The sequence below is a fragment of the Palaemon carinicauda genome, chromosome 16 (genome assembly GCF_036898095.1).
Source record: "Palaemon carinicauda isolate YSFRI2023 chromosome 16, ASM3689809v2, whole genome shotgun sequence".
Lineage (NCBI taxonomy): Eukaryota > Metazoa > Arthropoda > Malacostraca > Decapoda > Palaemonidae > Palaemon > Palaemon carinicauda.
Genome location: NC_090740.1, coordinates 17,135,126 through 17,150,730, shown reverse-complemented (window position 1 = coordinate 17,150,730; position 15,605 = coordinate 17,135,126). Strand labels below are relative to the sequence as shown.

The following is a 15,605-nucleotide window of genomic DNA, read 5'->3' as shown; positions in this document are numbered from 1 at the left end:
CTGTCAGAGCTCTCAAGTATTATCTTAATAGGTCTAAACCTATTCGAGGACAGTCAGAAGCCTTATGGTGTGCCATCAACAAACCTTCGAGGCCCATGTCCAAGAACGGGGTTTCGTATTATATAAGGCTTCTGATTAGAGAAGCCCATTCTCACTTAAAGGAGGAAGACCTTGCATTGCTGAAGGTAAGGACCCACGAAGTAAGAGCCGTAGCTACTTCGATGGCCTTTAATAAAAACCGTTCTCTGCAGAGCATAATGGATGCAACCTATTGGAGGAGCAAGTCAGTGTTTGCATCATTTTATCTTAAAGATGTCCAGTCTCTTTACGAGAACTGCTACACCCTGGGACCATTCGTAGCAGCGAGTGCAGTAGTAGGTGAGGGCTCAGCCACTACATTCCCTTAATCCCATAACCTTTTTTAACCTTTCTCTTGAATGCTTTTATTGTTGTTTTTATGGTTGTTACGGTAGGCTAAGAAGCCTTCCACATCCTTTTGATTTGGCGGGTGGTCAATTCATTCTTGAGAAGCGCCTGGGTTAGAGGTTGTGTAGAGGTCCTTTAGTAGGGGTTGCAGCCCTATATACTTTAGCACCTTTGAGTTGATTCAGCCTCCAAGAGGAACGCTGCGCTCAGTAAGGAAGACGAACTTAAAAAAGAGGCAGAGTAACGGTTCAATTCGACTTCCTTACCAGGTACTTATTATTTCATTGTTATTTGAGATAACTGTTATATGAAATATGGGATACTTAGCTATCCTTTAATCTTGTACACTGGTTTTCACCCACCCCCCTGGGTGTGAATCAGCTACATGATTATCGGGTAAGTTTAATATTGAAAAATGTTATTTTTATTAGTAAAATAAATTTTTGAATATACTTACCCGATAATCATGATTTAATTGACCCTCCCTTCCTCCCCATAGAGAACCAGTGGACCGAGGAAAAATTGAGGAGGTGTCAACAAGAAGTACTATAGTACCTGGCCACAGGTGGCGCTGGTAAGTACACCCCCTTCTAGTATTGTGATAGCTGGCATATCCCTCCATAGAATTCTGTCGGGCAACGGAGTTGACAGCTACATGATTATCGGGTAAGTATATTCAAAAATTTATTTTACTAATAAAAATAACATTTTTCAATAAATTTAGACCTGTATGCTGCTAAACCTTGCATTGCTGCAATTTTAGTCTCTATTAGAAAACTAAATTGAGGAAGAAGATAAGAGTTAGTTTTCTGGATCCTAATATTCTTCCACTTGCAAAAGTAAACCCTCCTAAACCATTTTGTACTGTGTGTGTGTGTGTGTGGATGACGTGGGATGTCTTATGATTTCCATAAATCGTGGAGTAAATGAAGTTTCAACTAAAGTAGTTTATTTGCATCATGTTTTGGATGACAGTGTTCTCTGTTCGCTTGCAGAGTTTGCCATTAGTTAATCGTGGGCTAACTATAACTGGGTAAACGCAAGTGCTAGTACACTTAATGTCAAACAAGTCATCTGCACATTTGCTTAGCATTCCCTGTATCCATTTGTAAATTAACTGGGAAATCAGCTGATTTTCCCTCTGTTCAGTCTGTGATAGAGGAAGGTGGAGAGGAAGAAAACACGGAAATAGACCTGGAAAGTGAGGGATTATCTCCCTTTCATACCTTACATAACTTAATTGCTGAGAAAAGTGCAACTAAGCTGAAAAAGGTTAATATGTCTAAAGATTAGGAAATTTTAGGGTTGCCAGAACATTGTCGTGTTTGCCATGTCACTAAGCAAAGATAAAGGTGTTTTGTTTTCCTATTCCATATCACATAGCATAGAAGGTAGAGGCCCTATTACATACTGGACAAAGCTAGCTCTTTAGACATTCCCATCATTGGCCAGGATATACAGTAGTTGGAGAGACGTAATCAGACTCCCTTCAAATAACAAAATAATTACAGTAATACTGTAGACCCATTCTGGTTATAAAGGGAATGGTCTGTGGATGTTTGGCCTCTGTTGTCAGAATGCCCAAGAAATTTGTCTCACAAACCAATCTGGTCAAACAACCAATTCTAAGGTGATTCATGCAAACCCATCTGTGCTATATCCAACCACACAGAGCTATCCATCGTATTATCAGAAACTAGTGTCTTTGCAGCCCTCTAGATTGACCTTGGTAGGTTCTAAAAGACAGCCTACTATTATTTTGTTTCATAAGATGCTGGTATATTTATTTTGATGGTGCCAAATTAAGAATATTTCAGTGACTAGAACTGGGTAGGATAGTATGGGAAACATTTTTTTTTATGTTGTCCTTTTATGAAAAGAATTCTAAATTCAAGCCTTAAGGGAATATAGATTAATGCTTAATTCACTACTGAGCATCTGAGATTATATCTATGTATCTCGGGTATTGTTACTGTTGTATTAAAGGCTTTTAGTATTGAAAGGCCTTCAGTAATCAGGTCTATTTTTTGACATTTGCAATTAGTTTTACAGTATTTGAAAGGTTTCGCTTCAGAACTGCTGGCAATTTTTTTCATATGTAGTATAGATTTCACAGCTAAAACACTCTAACTACTAGCTTCAATTAAACACCATCTTCTAGGGTAGGCTTAGGGAGCATAAGATTATTTTTGTCTTTTTTTTTTGCTGTCCTTCAGAGCGAATAGTTTTTCCTGACTCAATATTTTCCTCCCCATTTAAAAATGGATGTAAGAAATGTATCATAAAAAAGATTTCTTTGTCTGGTAAGAGCTGTTCAGTAATTTGTGGACAACTACTGTATGGGCATTAATTTGCTATTAGGAATTATAGTTTTAAATTGTCCTCTGTCCAAAGATTCTTGTCCTTTCTAGTTAATAGTTTGATCACAGAAACCAAGGAATTTTATTCAAATCTTATAAAAACATTTAGAATCCATTACACCACCTTCTTAATTTTTCCAGAAAAAAATCTTTCAAAAGAGTTTAGAAGCAGCTCAATGAAATACCATGTTCACTGAACATTATCTTTAGGAATCCTGGTTTTCTTATAAGATTGCTAGGCTCTAGCTCCATAGTTTCTGCTGGCGATGTGGTTTTTTACCTTTTGGAGTTCACCTCATTTATAAGTTCCTCATTTTCAAAATTTTTTAATATATTTAGAAAAATAATCTTGGAGTCCAGTATTTCATGGATGGTTTGTTATCAGTAATTATTTATTTACTGTTTTTTTTTATTCTATTGTATACCTCTGTATTTCCATCATTGGGGTGAGTCTCGGGTAAATGATGTAAAGCTTAGTAAATCTAGGACATCATATTTCCCATCTCTTTCCTCCACTGACTCACCTCTGTCAGAATGTGGGACTCAACATTAGGAACATCAGGAAAGTTTCACAGAAAAAAAAATTGTAATAGTCTTTTTTTTATATCCCCCAATGTTCATAGCACACCCTCTATCCTACCCACTGTCTAATGATTTCTTGAGGCTAATGATCTGATTTTTTACTTATAATGATACTGAAAAAACAAAGGAACTATAGTTGTACCCACACATAGATAATTTCTGTAAATGCCAGATTAACTAAATACTTTATTGGAAGGGTAGGCCTTTTATTAGGAAAGAATACAATTTTTTTTTTAGTTTTAGGGTAGATGTCTTTATTTAACCAGATTCAAGAGAGAAGTATTATGAATGTCAGGGGAGTATAGAAATGATAAATTGTATTCAAATTGCATTTTTATGAAAAAAAAAACTTTTATGATGCATTACATAAGGCCTTTTCTATGGTCATTTTACAGCTACTGATGAACCCTTGTTAGAAGAAAACAAATGTTTCTCTGTTATTCATGGCCCTGGTGGACGAGAAACTCTAGATCTGGTCGCTTCATCTGAGGAAGAAAGAGACGCTTGGGTTACAGGACTTTCCCACCTTATACAGTCTGTGAAGTCACTCTATGAAGAGAAGCAGTATGATGTGTGAGTAACCCTTGTATTTTCCTGTAGGAATTACTCTAGTTTTTTATTAGTGAACTGAAAGTTATATAAAAATCTTAACACTTTTGTGCCTCATCTTTTGTAAAAGGTACTCCCAAAGAACTAAAACAAATTTTAAGGAACCCTGATCCTTAGTAAGTCCTTCTGCAATCAAAAGGGGTCTCGGTAGTGAGTGTGTGGGTAGGCCGGGCTTCCTGCTACCCCATCAACTACCGGGAGATTGTTATCATGTAAAAAAACTTCGTGTTTGTATAGTTAGGAAAAATACAAATTATTTCCAATTTTGTCATCTTTCCCTTCATGACCCACCTCCATGAACATCAGGGGAGTTTCATAGATAAAATATGTTATTTTCATACTTGCCTTCAAATACATCCCTATCCTTCTCCTAATTGGTTAATGAGATCAAGGATATAGGATATTAGTTTCGACAGAGACTGGACTGACTTAGTTTGAAGAAGGGAAGATGTGAAATGTGTATTTTGTGGTGGTAAAGACGATATTGAGTCAGCTTCAGCAACAACCAATATTTAAAATGGTTTGAATAAAGGTTATTAATTTCATAATTAAATTTTTTCCAGGTGGTTGAGAGAACAGTTTAATGAAGCTGACAAGGACAATAATGGATCCCTGAATTTTGATGAATGTTGTACGTTACTCAAGCAGCTAAATATCAAGATGGATAAAAGTAACGCCAAAAAATTATTTAATGTAAGTTGATTAAAAGTTACATTTTCTGTTTAGTGAAATTTTTAAAACTTTGATATACATTGAAAAAAAAGTTGCCTTAGTCTTTAACCTGAACAATATTAATGAGCGTAATCCAGGCAGTCAGAGTAAACTCATTAGTTTAGTTCCAAAATACCTGAAGATGTTGGTGAACTAGCTAGTAATACACATTTAAGGATGTTATATCTCTGCAACTGTTGTGTTAGAGTCCTCTTATTCTTCAGTATACGCAGAGTAGGAGATTCTACACTTGTTCGCTTGGTTAGGAGGAAGAGATCTCTTCATAAAACACATTTTTTAACTTCCAGAATGGTTTAAGGATTTTTGGGGGATTTAACAAGAGACAGATAGATTTTTACGGGAAAACTAACTGAACACTTCAAAGGAGCTTTTATTATAATGATTAATTTGAAATTTTCACTGGGGGAAATGAACATTCCACTGAAACCAGTCTGGTAAGTGTTTGGAAGCTATGAATGTACATTAATGTAATTTGATTTATTTTGGATTGGTTTTGGTAAATTTCTTTACAATTATGTATTTGTTAAACTTTCCCTGAGGCATTAGTAAAAATATTTTAATTAAATGAGATAATCACCATATGGGAGTGATATTTATCCTTGTGGGCATTAGTTTATCAAATAATTACTCCTAATAATGGAACTGCATACAGGTGTCAACATCTCCAATAAGTACCGTAGTGAGATAATAAGGGAAAATTTTCTTTTAACAACTGTCAAACTTAATATTTGTTGTTAAGGGACCTGTACAGTAACACCCCTCTTTACGTCGGGTCGACATATGTTGGCTTCAACTTTACATCACTCGGCCTTAGATATTAGATATGACATTACTACTGACATTACTTATCTACAGTTTTTAAGTTTTACAATAACAATAAAAAATGGCTAAAAACCTAAATAAATTTGTAAATATAAAATTAGTAATTACATACAGTACTGTACTTTCAAATAGAAAATAGTAGTAGTACATCTGAACATAGTATACACAGAAAATATTCTAAATATTTAAAAAAATATACATCTGACAGTTTAGTTTTAATCCTTCTCGGAGACTTGTAGTACAGGTTTGAGCATGTGTATAAAACGACTAAAGCACTATTGTCTTAGTTAAACTATTATATGTTTAATGCTTAATTTGTGATTGTAAAAGGTAAAGTAAATATACTAAAGTATCTCATCAAATTAACTGAAAACAGGATTACAATGAAAAGTAAAAAAAAAAAAGATTAGCGATGAGCCTCGAACACACTTGAAGTTATTTTTTTTTTATCATTGCAATCTTTGTAGAATTTAGCAATGACTTCCTAATAAAAGTAAAGAAAGTAAATCCAAGAGGCATGTCGTAACAATGCAGGTCAATGCAAGAACTATGAAGAAGAGGGAAAAATGGTAAATATTACGAGCGCTTAGGCCTGGCTCGGACAACGATGTCTACCATTATTTGTGACAGAGACTGCTTTTTTCACGACGTTACTGAAAAGGATCTGTCGTGTAAAACTTGTCCAATCATTGTGTAAAGAGGCATAATCTTTGACGAAATGGAACACCTAGTATCAATTTTGATAAAAAGGCAGACAAGAATGGAATCCTAAGAGCCAAATACCAATCCAAGAAAAGGCCAAGTCTACTTACCTTAAAAAAAAAATCCCAATGAAAATTTACTTGCATTTGCTGCAAGTCATAGGTACTGCAGTTTAATTGGGACCTGAAGCTATTTAATTTACAAAATTTTAAGATCTAGAGAGAAGCTGCAGGAGGTGACACTCGCTGCAGATAAATTTCGTGTAACATTAAAGAATATCATCTGAAAAGCAAATTCCTTCAGAACTTATCTTGGTTGTCAACAAAATAGGCTTGTTTTGGAAGGGAAATCTGGATTGCTCATCTACTTCTAAAGATGAAAAAAAAATGTCAGGGTCCAATGTAGCCAAAGGTGATCTAACATTAATATTAATAGAAAATATCACTGGTAATTTCAAGCTGAAGCCTTTGTTAGTATACCATTCCCTTAATCCCATGGCCATTTTGGAAGAAAGTTCAATAACCGTTGTATACCAACAATAAAGGTATATTGTAAGGTAAAGAAACTTCTTTTCAAGGTTATATTGATCATTGATGATACACTTGGTCATCCCATGCATCTGAATAACCTGGACCCAAATATGACTTCTATTTTTCAACTCGTGAACCAAGGCATCATAGTATAGTTTCTTCAAATGGTACTATCTGCTATGTACCTTACATCAGGCAGTTGATTTTACTTCAGCAGAGGACAGCATGAGCATTCAGAATTTTGCAAAAGTATCTAATGTTATTGAAGGTTTGTTCCTTCAACATGGGACAATTTTCTATAAGAAAGGAAAAGCACTATATAATGAAATAAAGATAAGTTCCTAGTAAGAGTTGAAAAAAGAAAGGCTACAGAGTCGTCACCTGATCTTGACACTGAAGAACCACTACCATCGATGTCAGGTTTTACGACAAAAAAGACTTGTAAAGCAGCTACAGTACATCATCATCTACTACCACATCTTCATCCTCCTCCTCTAACAACTAGTTCATCACTTCTAACTCCACCTTTTCTGTCTAGTAAGCAAAAGAGAAGCTAACTATTGTAATAGTTTATTGTAAACATTAGTATTATCTCTCTCTCTCTCTCTCTCTCTCTCTCTCTCTCTCTCTCTCTCTCTCTCTCTCTGTGTGTGTGTGTGTGTGTGTGTGTGTGTGTGTGTGGAACATATAAGGCACTTAATAGGGCAAAAAATCGACCTACTGTACATCAAAAAACGACCTATGTTGGGTCTCGTGGAATTATTTAACAATGTAGTGTGGGACATCACTGTATACAGTATAGTTTCCTGTAATCCAAGTCAGGTCTGACGAGTGGAATGCAAAAGATGTCTGTTTCTTAGCTAAATGATACTGTGAAGGCTACAATTATTTCATAAAGGAAATCAGCTCACAAAAATGATAATTAACTGTAAAAGACAAATTATTGTGTAAATATTTGGGTAATGAGGCCCCTGTTTTTAGGTTATCTTTTAAAAGGAAGAATTATCATTAGGTGATAATGGAAGTAAAAAATGGATGCATGCAAGCAAAATTGTTGCAATGCTGAGAGTTAATACAGTAACATTTTTAGATAGAGTACTGTAGTTGTAAAATTTAAGCAAAAATAATTATATCCAAATTTCAGCAAAAATGATTACTGTATATCCATAAATACAGTAGCATGCTTTAGAGATAGCTACATTGACTGCAAAAAGAAATTAAAAGTACAATAATAGAACATTACTTTAAAGAGTTACAGAAAGGCGAGGTGATGAAGATCAGAAACTAGGATGTTTATGAAGTTATATTTAGTACTTGTAATGTCCTCGTCCTAACCAAGAAGAATAAGAGGATCTCTGACTAACGGTTTAAAGAAAGAAGGGAAGTTATGTAGTGGGGCTATCACACCTTTTGGTCACCTACTGGAGTCCCATGTTTTCTTATAACCTGGATTGGGCAAATGATTACTTTTGAAATTGTTGCATGTTTTTAATTTATATGGATAATTATTTAAAGTATATTATTTTATAACTTCCAGCAAGCAAACACTAATAAGCAAAAAAGAGATGGGGATCAAGTCTTAGAAGTAGGAGAATTTGTTGCCTTTTACCACGCATTGCTGAAAATGCCAGAAGTTGAGAGAGTGTATAAGGAGTAAGTATTCCCATATCTTGTCATTCAAGAGTATCTTTGTTTTGATATGTTACATTTTGAAATTTTGCATTACAGTATTTACAAATCTTCCCTATTTGCTTTTTTCTAATATTTCTACATGTTTAACTGTTGATCATCTGAAATAAATTCATGTTACTCTCTTAAGCTTCGATGTACTGTACTCTTTTCACTTTGCGTGTCATTGAAATTAGTGTAACTTAATAGTTTGTTATAGAGTAGTAACTGTTGTCTCTTTAAACTCTGCCCAATTTTTTAGTATTTATTATTATACATTAACCTGCAAAAGAAAAAAATTGAATTGCCATTACAATATTTTCCTTACTCCTCAGAAATGCCAGTGAAAAAACTCAGCTAATGAGTGCTGCACAACTGTGCACCTTCCTTCAGAAATACCAGGGATTAACAGATATGGATGAGGCTAAAGCTGGAGACATCATTTTGAAATATGAAGCTAGTAATCTTAAAGACCAAGGATATATGACACAAGATGGTCAGTAAATGTTATGGTTTAGTAAAACTATATTACAGTACTGTAATGTGTTTTGACTTAGAACATTGAATTATTTCTATGAAACTCCCCTGAAGTTCATATTGCCTTAATAAGCAGGTTTTTAAAGAGATATTAGCTGTTTAACGGTTTATTAGCAACTGACAAAACGTTCACACCAGATTGGTAAGCAGAACTCATGGTTGACAACTTAAGATAACTATTACAAACTGTTACAAGGGTAAAGTACCAATTATTTCTTGAAGTACATTTTGGTGGGAAAGTACATGTATCATAGTTCCTCCCTTCTCTGTTTGTTTGGATTTTACAAAAGGTAAAGCAAAATATCAATATAAGTATTAAGAACAAAAACAATAAAAAGAAAAAGTCGACTTTTCAAAATCACGACTTAATACACTTCAAAAAAAAAATAAGACATTGAAGATATTTGCAATGGAACATATCTAGATTGAAATAAGGAAAAGTAAAAAAAAATTCTTAAGTGACAAATAGATTCTTTTCAACATAAGATTCATGGACTCGTATATATGGCGTACTAATTTAAGGCCTGAATCGTGCGGGTTTAAAATCAACTATTTGCATTTTAACCTAATGAAATTTTAAACAATTTATAAAAAGTCATATAATGTTTCTCATGTCGTTTTTTATTGTACTTTTTGGTGTGTTTAGGAAACGCGCAATATAAAATCGCCTTTATTTCGATAATTTTGGATTTTCAATAATACAATAAAAGCCAGTCTATACAGTGATGTTTTTGCTATTCACCAGTTGTCTTACTCTATAGATATGACAAACTTATTAAAATATTTCCTAATTTTAGGTAATGTTATAACGGGAAATGTACGGTATTTTCACCCATCCTAGTTGTAATTTTAACCTTTTCAAGTTATTAAAACTTTAAAACATTTTAAATGTATTATTTATTTATAAGAATAATTTGATAATATAAGAAATACACTATAGTTCATAGAAAGTATTGGAAATGGGTACTAAACATGTTTGAATAGGCAAGTTGCTGTTTGCCATGGCCCTAATGGAATTATTTCTGTTAGTTGTGTGTTTTGAAATATGTGATTTTCCGTTTAAGTGGGGCCATTGATCGACCAAATTCTCACATAATTTGGGACCCTACTGTACTTTGATGAAACCAAATAAAACTATCCGGCAATAATTAGTGCATTAGTCGACAGTGTAGGCGATGGGCAATGAGTTGGTAGGTTAGGAGTTAACCAAACCTAGAGCAGCAATTATTCATGGATTCTCACTTTTCGAGCCTGTCTTTATTACCTAACCCTCGTTAGACTTGTTAGGACTGTAGCAAAGTCAAAAGCTTAACGTGGCACTACAAATTGTCATCATTTCCTCTATAATCAAGTAGCTTAGACTTTCTGGATTTCCCCTTGAACTAAAAATAAGCATTCTTTTATGCTTTGCGCATTAAGCAGATCAGTAACTCTGAAACATATTTCTAAAGAGGAGCAATGAGTCCTCACGCTCCTTACACCAAATCTTTTAGCTCTCAAAATTGTCCCCACCATGAGACACACAGAATGAGGATCATGATCACCTAGAATCAATTCCGTTGCATAATCCACATAGCAATTGCTATCAAATCTGAGAGAAGACATCTTTAAACCAATAAAAAAACATAACAATCTGGAGTGCACGACCACTTACAACCAAGTCGATTTCAGAAAGACTGGCATTCTTTTGCTTATCAGACTTAAGCCTGTTGAATCTTTGAACTTTTAAAGAGCTAAGGGTTGGGCATATATATGATTGATTGAGTTTTGACTAAGTAATCTTGATTTTTCATGATGTTAAGAAGATAACACATTGGCCTTTTTTTACCTAGTGCTCCAAAAGTCAACTTTTTTTCTTATATTACACAGTTTAATATATTTCACTTGGTATTAAGTTTTTTTTTATAATTAATTTTATTCTCATTTACCATTGCACACTAAATTGTATTCTCTTCCATCAGGCTTCTACCACATGCTGCAGTCAGACATGTTTAACGTTTATAACTTTGATCATGAAAGCCACATTCATCAAGATATGACTCAGCCACTTTCGCATTATTATATATCATCATCTCACAATACGTAAGTCAAAGCTTTGTTTTGTCGCTCATTTATGAATAATGATTTTGTGCTTATTCTATTGAGTTAGATGCCTGTTATGTTAGGGACTAGACAAGAATAATTATGAAAATATTTTAGTTTGAATGGTACCATATATCTATTAGGGAAGTGTGTTGATACTTCATACAAATACAGTACTACATTAAATATTTTGAAAACCCACTTAAAACCTGTGACACAACATAAACAAATGCTAGTGCATATATGACGTGTAAATTGCAAAATACACAGTGTCTATTCTTGTGTCTTCCTGTTTACTAGCACCCCTATCTTATCCTTCCCCTTCCAGTGCTTCCCTTCCATCCATTGCCCTGTTCTCCATTTTCATCCTCATGGCTTCAGTGCCTGTCTGTAATCAATCGTACTCCCCCATTCTTTTGAATGTCATAAAGACAGGCTATAGCAATATCTCTCAATATGACTCTTCAACCATTCTAGTGATGATAACCATGCTCTCCCCCTCCATAATCATAAATTTGCCTTTGCCAAAAACATTTCCAAATTAGCCTCCAACATAATCTCATTATCTCCACTAAATCCACTGTCACAGCATCATATTTCACTTCCCTTCCAAAATATGCTACTTGTTTGCCTACATGTACAGGTGCATACTGTATGGTAACACTAGAAGACCTCTTGATGAAAATAATGGCACCTGGAAGCACTAAGAACCCTTTCTTTCTGTTTGCTGTAAGGGAAATGGATGGTTACAAAAACCTGTATTTTTAAGGAAGAGATTACAAGAGAAAATTTAATTTACTTTACATAAGCCTAAACTATACAGTAGTAGCAGTGATCTTTAGACAAGTCCAAGGAAGAAAGAAATCTCCTGTTTTACCTTTCAGAGTATGTATCCAGGTTCCTTATGGTAGCATTGGTCATTACTGTATTTGTATGTCTGTTGTTATTTTATCTTGTAAATCTTTCAAAGGATTATTATGCTTTATTTGTTTGAATAATTTTCTGAGTTTTGATACTAGTTTTCTAATTATTGTTCCATTATGGGTCCTTTGTAAATGGTTATTTGCACCTACGTGACTACAAACCTTCATTTCTTAATAGGATAATGATTTTAGCAAAGCTGAAAAACTGAGCTGTTAAAATTATAACGAGATGACTGAAGTTACCTTTAGGCGATGTAGAATCCCTACCTCACTCTCATCCCACCGAGTAGTCACTTCCATATCCACTGCTGATGTGTACAGACTTACTTTCATCGTCTTAACTCGATCTTGTTTAAATTCATTTATCTTTGCTCTCTCTTTTTAGAGTTTTTGTGAAGAGTATGAATGATGGAGAAAGGGAAGGGAAAGTAGACATGCAGTTCTGCCCTTGAGAAATTGATCATAGCTGTGGGACCTTCAAAAGTAGGTCGTCGGTTGATCCTCATTCCATGTATTCAACCTGCAGTGGGCATAATTTATTACTAGCTTCTCTCTTTGAAGAATATAGGGAGAAGCCATCCTCCCAGTGACAGGCATTTGGTATTAGAAGAAAGGACCTCCCTAAGTGCAATTCCTCAACTTAAGGGGCTTTCCTTGAATGGCCATTCAGTGGTGTTGACAAGTGACAACACACCCATAGCGACATATACAGAAATAAACAAACAAAGCATTACTGTTTCTCTAGTTTTGCCAACTAGCTGTGGAATTCCATGATTAGGCAGTGCTCAACTCAATCACTCTGATAGCCCGCTTTATTCCAGGCAAGAAGAACATCATTGTGGACAAGCTGAGCAGTAAGATGCAGATCATTGGGTCAGAATGGTCTTTGCATCCTCAAATAGCAAACAATATCTTGACTCTGTGGGGTGCGTCAATAGTTGACCTGTTCGCAACCTCGCTAAATCGGAAACTTCCAATATATTGCTGACTGATGCCAGACCCAGAAGCAATGTTCAAAGACGCCTTCCAGCACCTTTGGGACAGCCTTGATGTCTATATGTTTCTGCTGTTCTGCCTGATAAAGTGTGTCTTAAATCGAGTTAGGCCCTCTCCCAACCTCAGTATTACTGTAGTAGCCCAAAAATTATCCCTAGTAGAATGGTACGTGGCCCTTCTACTTCTAATAGAAACTTTGATAGAATTGCCTCCTCTCCCTGACGTGTTGTTCCTACCACATGTCCTTGATATACCACAGCTCAGTAGAATTGCTTCGGCTTCCTGTGTGGAGGTTATCCAGCATCTCCTCTCAGAGATAGGCTTTTCATCCAAAGTCATGAGAGAGGTGTTTGGATACCTCTAGAAATCATCAACTAAGCCAATTGGGCCATCTGTGTGATTGGGGTCGTAGGTGGGGGGTGTCTCATCTCGAAGCCTCTATTCCACTTATAGCCGAATTTTTACTTTACCTCCTAAAAGAAAGCTCAGCTCAGTATCAACGGTGAAAGGTTATCGTTTAGCCTCGAACTAAGTCTTTACACTAAAAGGAGTTATTTTATCTTCAGTGGAACTAACTTTGGTTATGTGGAGTTTTAAGCAGTCCTATTTTCTAATAGAGGTGAGATCACCGCCCTGCAATGTTGCTAAGATCTTGAGGTCCCGAAAAGGCCACCTTATGAATCTTTGTCTTTTGTCTCGGACAGGACCATACCCTCAAAATGGTTTTCTTGTTCGCCTTGGCTTACTTTATGGTTTCTCCTTCAACATAACTCGTACTAAGCACTGGAGACAGGTCTCTTTCTCTTTCATCCCTGAGTTAGTAGCCAAAACCTATAATTCTTCTATTCGTGATTCAAGATTTTCCTTATTGCAGGCAGTGAGCCTCAGAGAGGTAACCGATGATCTTGAGCAGAATGACGGAAAGTGTTAGAACTCCAAGAAAGCTCTGCAAGAAAGGACAATTTCCTAACTACATTTTTTTTCTGGCTTGAAGTAGGACGAGGTTTCCACTTGATAACTCGAGGTTGAACAAGAATCAATTCCATGAACTGGATCTTGGGACCTAGTTAAGGGGGAACTAAATTCACAAAAAACAGAACCATTGGGCAACAGATGGTTGTTAAAGTATGGTGGTAAAAATCCAGAATAATCATAATTGGGATAACTGGACACTGCAGTCAGATGGGTTTCTACATTAGCAGGCCTTGAAAGCTCTTGTCAAACTTTTGGAATCAATGGCAAGTTCTTCAGCAGTGCCCCACCTCCAGTAGTGTGTGATCATCAGCAATATGAACATCAGGGGAGGTTGTTTGAAATTATTAGATTCTTAATAGAATCTTATTTCTATACTCTCCATATACATACCCACCCTCCTCACAGCCTCATGGTGTCAAGAGGATAGAGATATTTTGACTTTGACATCGAAGAGACAAAGAGACTGGCATGTCAGTTACCATTTACCCCTAGAATGATTATTCCTTTACTAAGGACATGCGTTTATTGAAGAATTTTGAAATTCTGAAAATTTTATGTGTAAAGATCGATTAAACCAAGCTTCTGGAGGCGAAGCAATATGAACATGGTATGTATAGAAATAATTTTTACTATTAAAAAGGGTTTTTTGTGAGTGAGAGAAAAGAATGCCATAGTTTCAAAAACTTTTGTGACACTTTTGGCTGTAAATTAAAAGGTTAGATAGTAACAGTGTGTATTTTTATTTTGTTGCAGATACCTAACAGGGCATCAGCTTGCAGGGGAAAGTAGTGTTGAAGGGTATGTTAGTGCACTGAAACGAGGATGTAGACTTTTAGAATGTAAGTAGCTCGAACATAACTATCATATGAATAAGTCATGTATTTATTATTTGTAGCCAGAAAGGTATAAAACTTATCCATACCATAATGTAATTGTTCACCATTGTTCTCTTTTATTACTACAGTAAATTCCCCCTTTGAGCATGTGATGCCCTTCTTACAATCTCCAATGTCGTACAGAAATCCTTTGATTTTAGTCGGGAAGTTCGTATGATGGGCCTTGATTTTCGTGCTGCCTTTGACCATGTTATCATGAGGACCATGTTATCATGAGGCTCCTGTTTTCAAACTCAAACAGTTGGGAGTGGATGGGTCATTTCTTAACATCATTATTAAATTTTTAAGTAATAGATTGCAAAGAGTTGTTGTTGATGGGCACCATAGTGAGTATAGGAATGTGATATTATTATTATTATTATTATTACTTACTAAGCTACAACCCTAGTTGGAAAAGCAGTATGCTATAAGCCCTGGGGCTCCAACAGGGAAAATAGCTCAGTGAGGAAAGGAAAAAAGGAAAATAAAATATTCTAAGAAGAGTAACAACAATAAATATCTCCTATATAAACTATAAAAACTTTAACAAAACTAAAGGAAGAGAAATAAGATAGGAGAGTGTGCTCGAGTGTACCCTCAAGCAAGAGAACTCTAACCCAAGACAGTGAAAGGCCATGGTACAGAGGCTATGGCACTACCCAAAACTAGAGAACAGTGGTTTGATTTTGGAGTGTCCTTCTCCTAGAAGAGCTGCTTACCATAGCTAAAGAGTCTCTTCTACCCTTACCAAGAGGAAAGTGGCACTGAACAATTACAGTGCAATAA

The 15,605-nt window shown here is 35.4% G+C and overlaps 1 protein-coding gene across 9 annotated transcripts in view; it reads left to right on the top strand.

The window, feature by feature from the left end:
- Positions 1-15,605, top strand: part of LOC137655668 (1-phosphatidylinositol 4,5-bisphosphate phosphodiesterase delta-4-like) — a 277,338-nt gene that overhangs the window by 210,689 nt on the left and 51,044 nt on the right. For all 9 annotated transcript variants that reach the window (XM_068389616.1, XM_068389620.1, XM_068389621.1 and 6 more), the window contains 6 exons: positions 3,764-3,941; positions 4,541-4,670; positions 8,301-8,416; positions 8,767-8,927; positions 10,930-11,050; positions 14,698-14,783. In XM_068389616.1, coding sequence (XP_068245717.1) covers positions 3,764-3,941; positions 4,541-4,670; positions 8,301-8,416; positions 8,767-8,927; positions 10,930-11,050; positions 14,698-14,783 — 792 coding nt within the window. The remainder of the gene's footprint in view (positions 1-3,763; positions 3,942-4,540; positions 4,671-8,300; positions 8,417-8,766; positions 8,928-10,929; positions 11,051-14,697; positions 14,784-15,605) is intronic.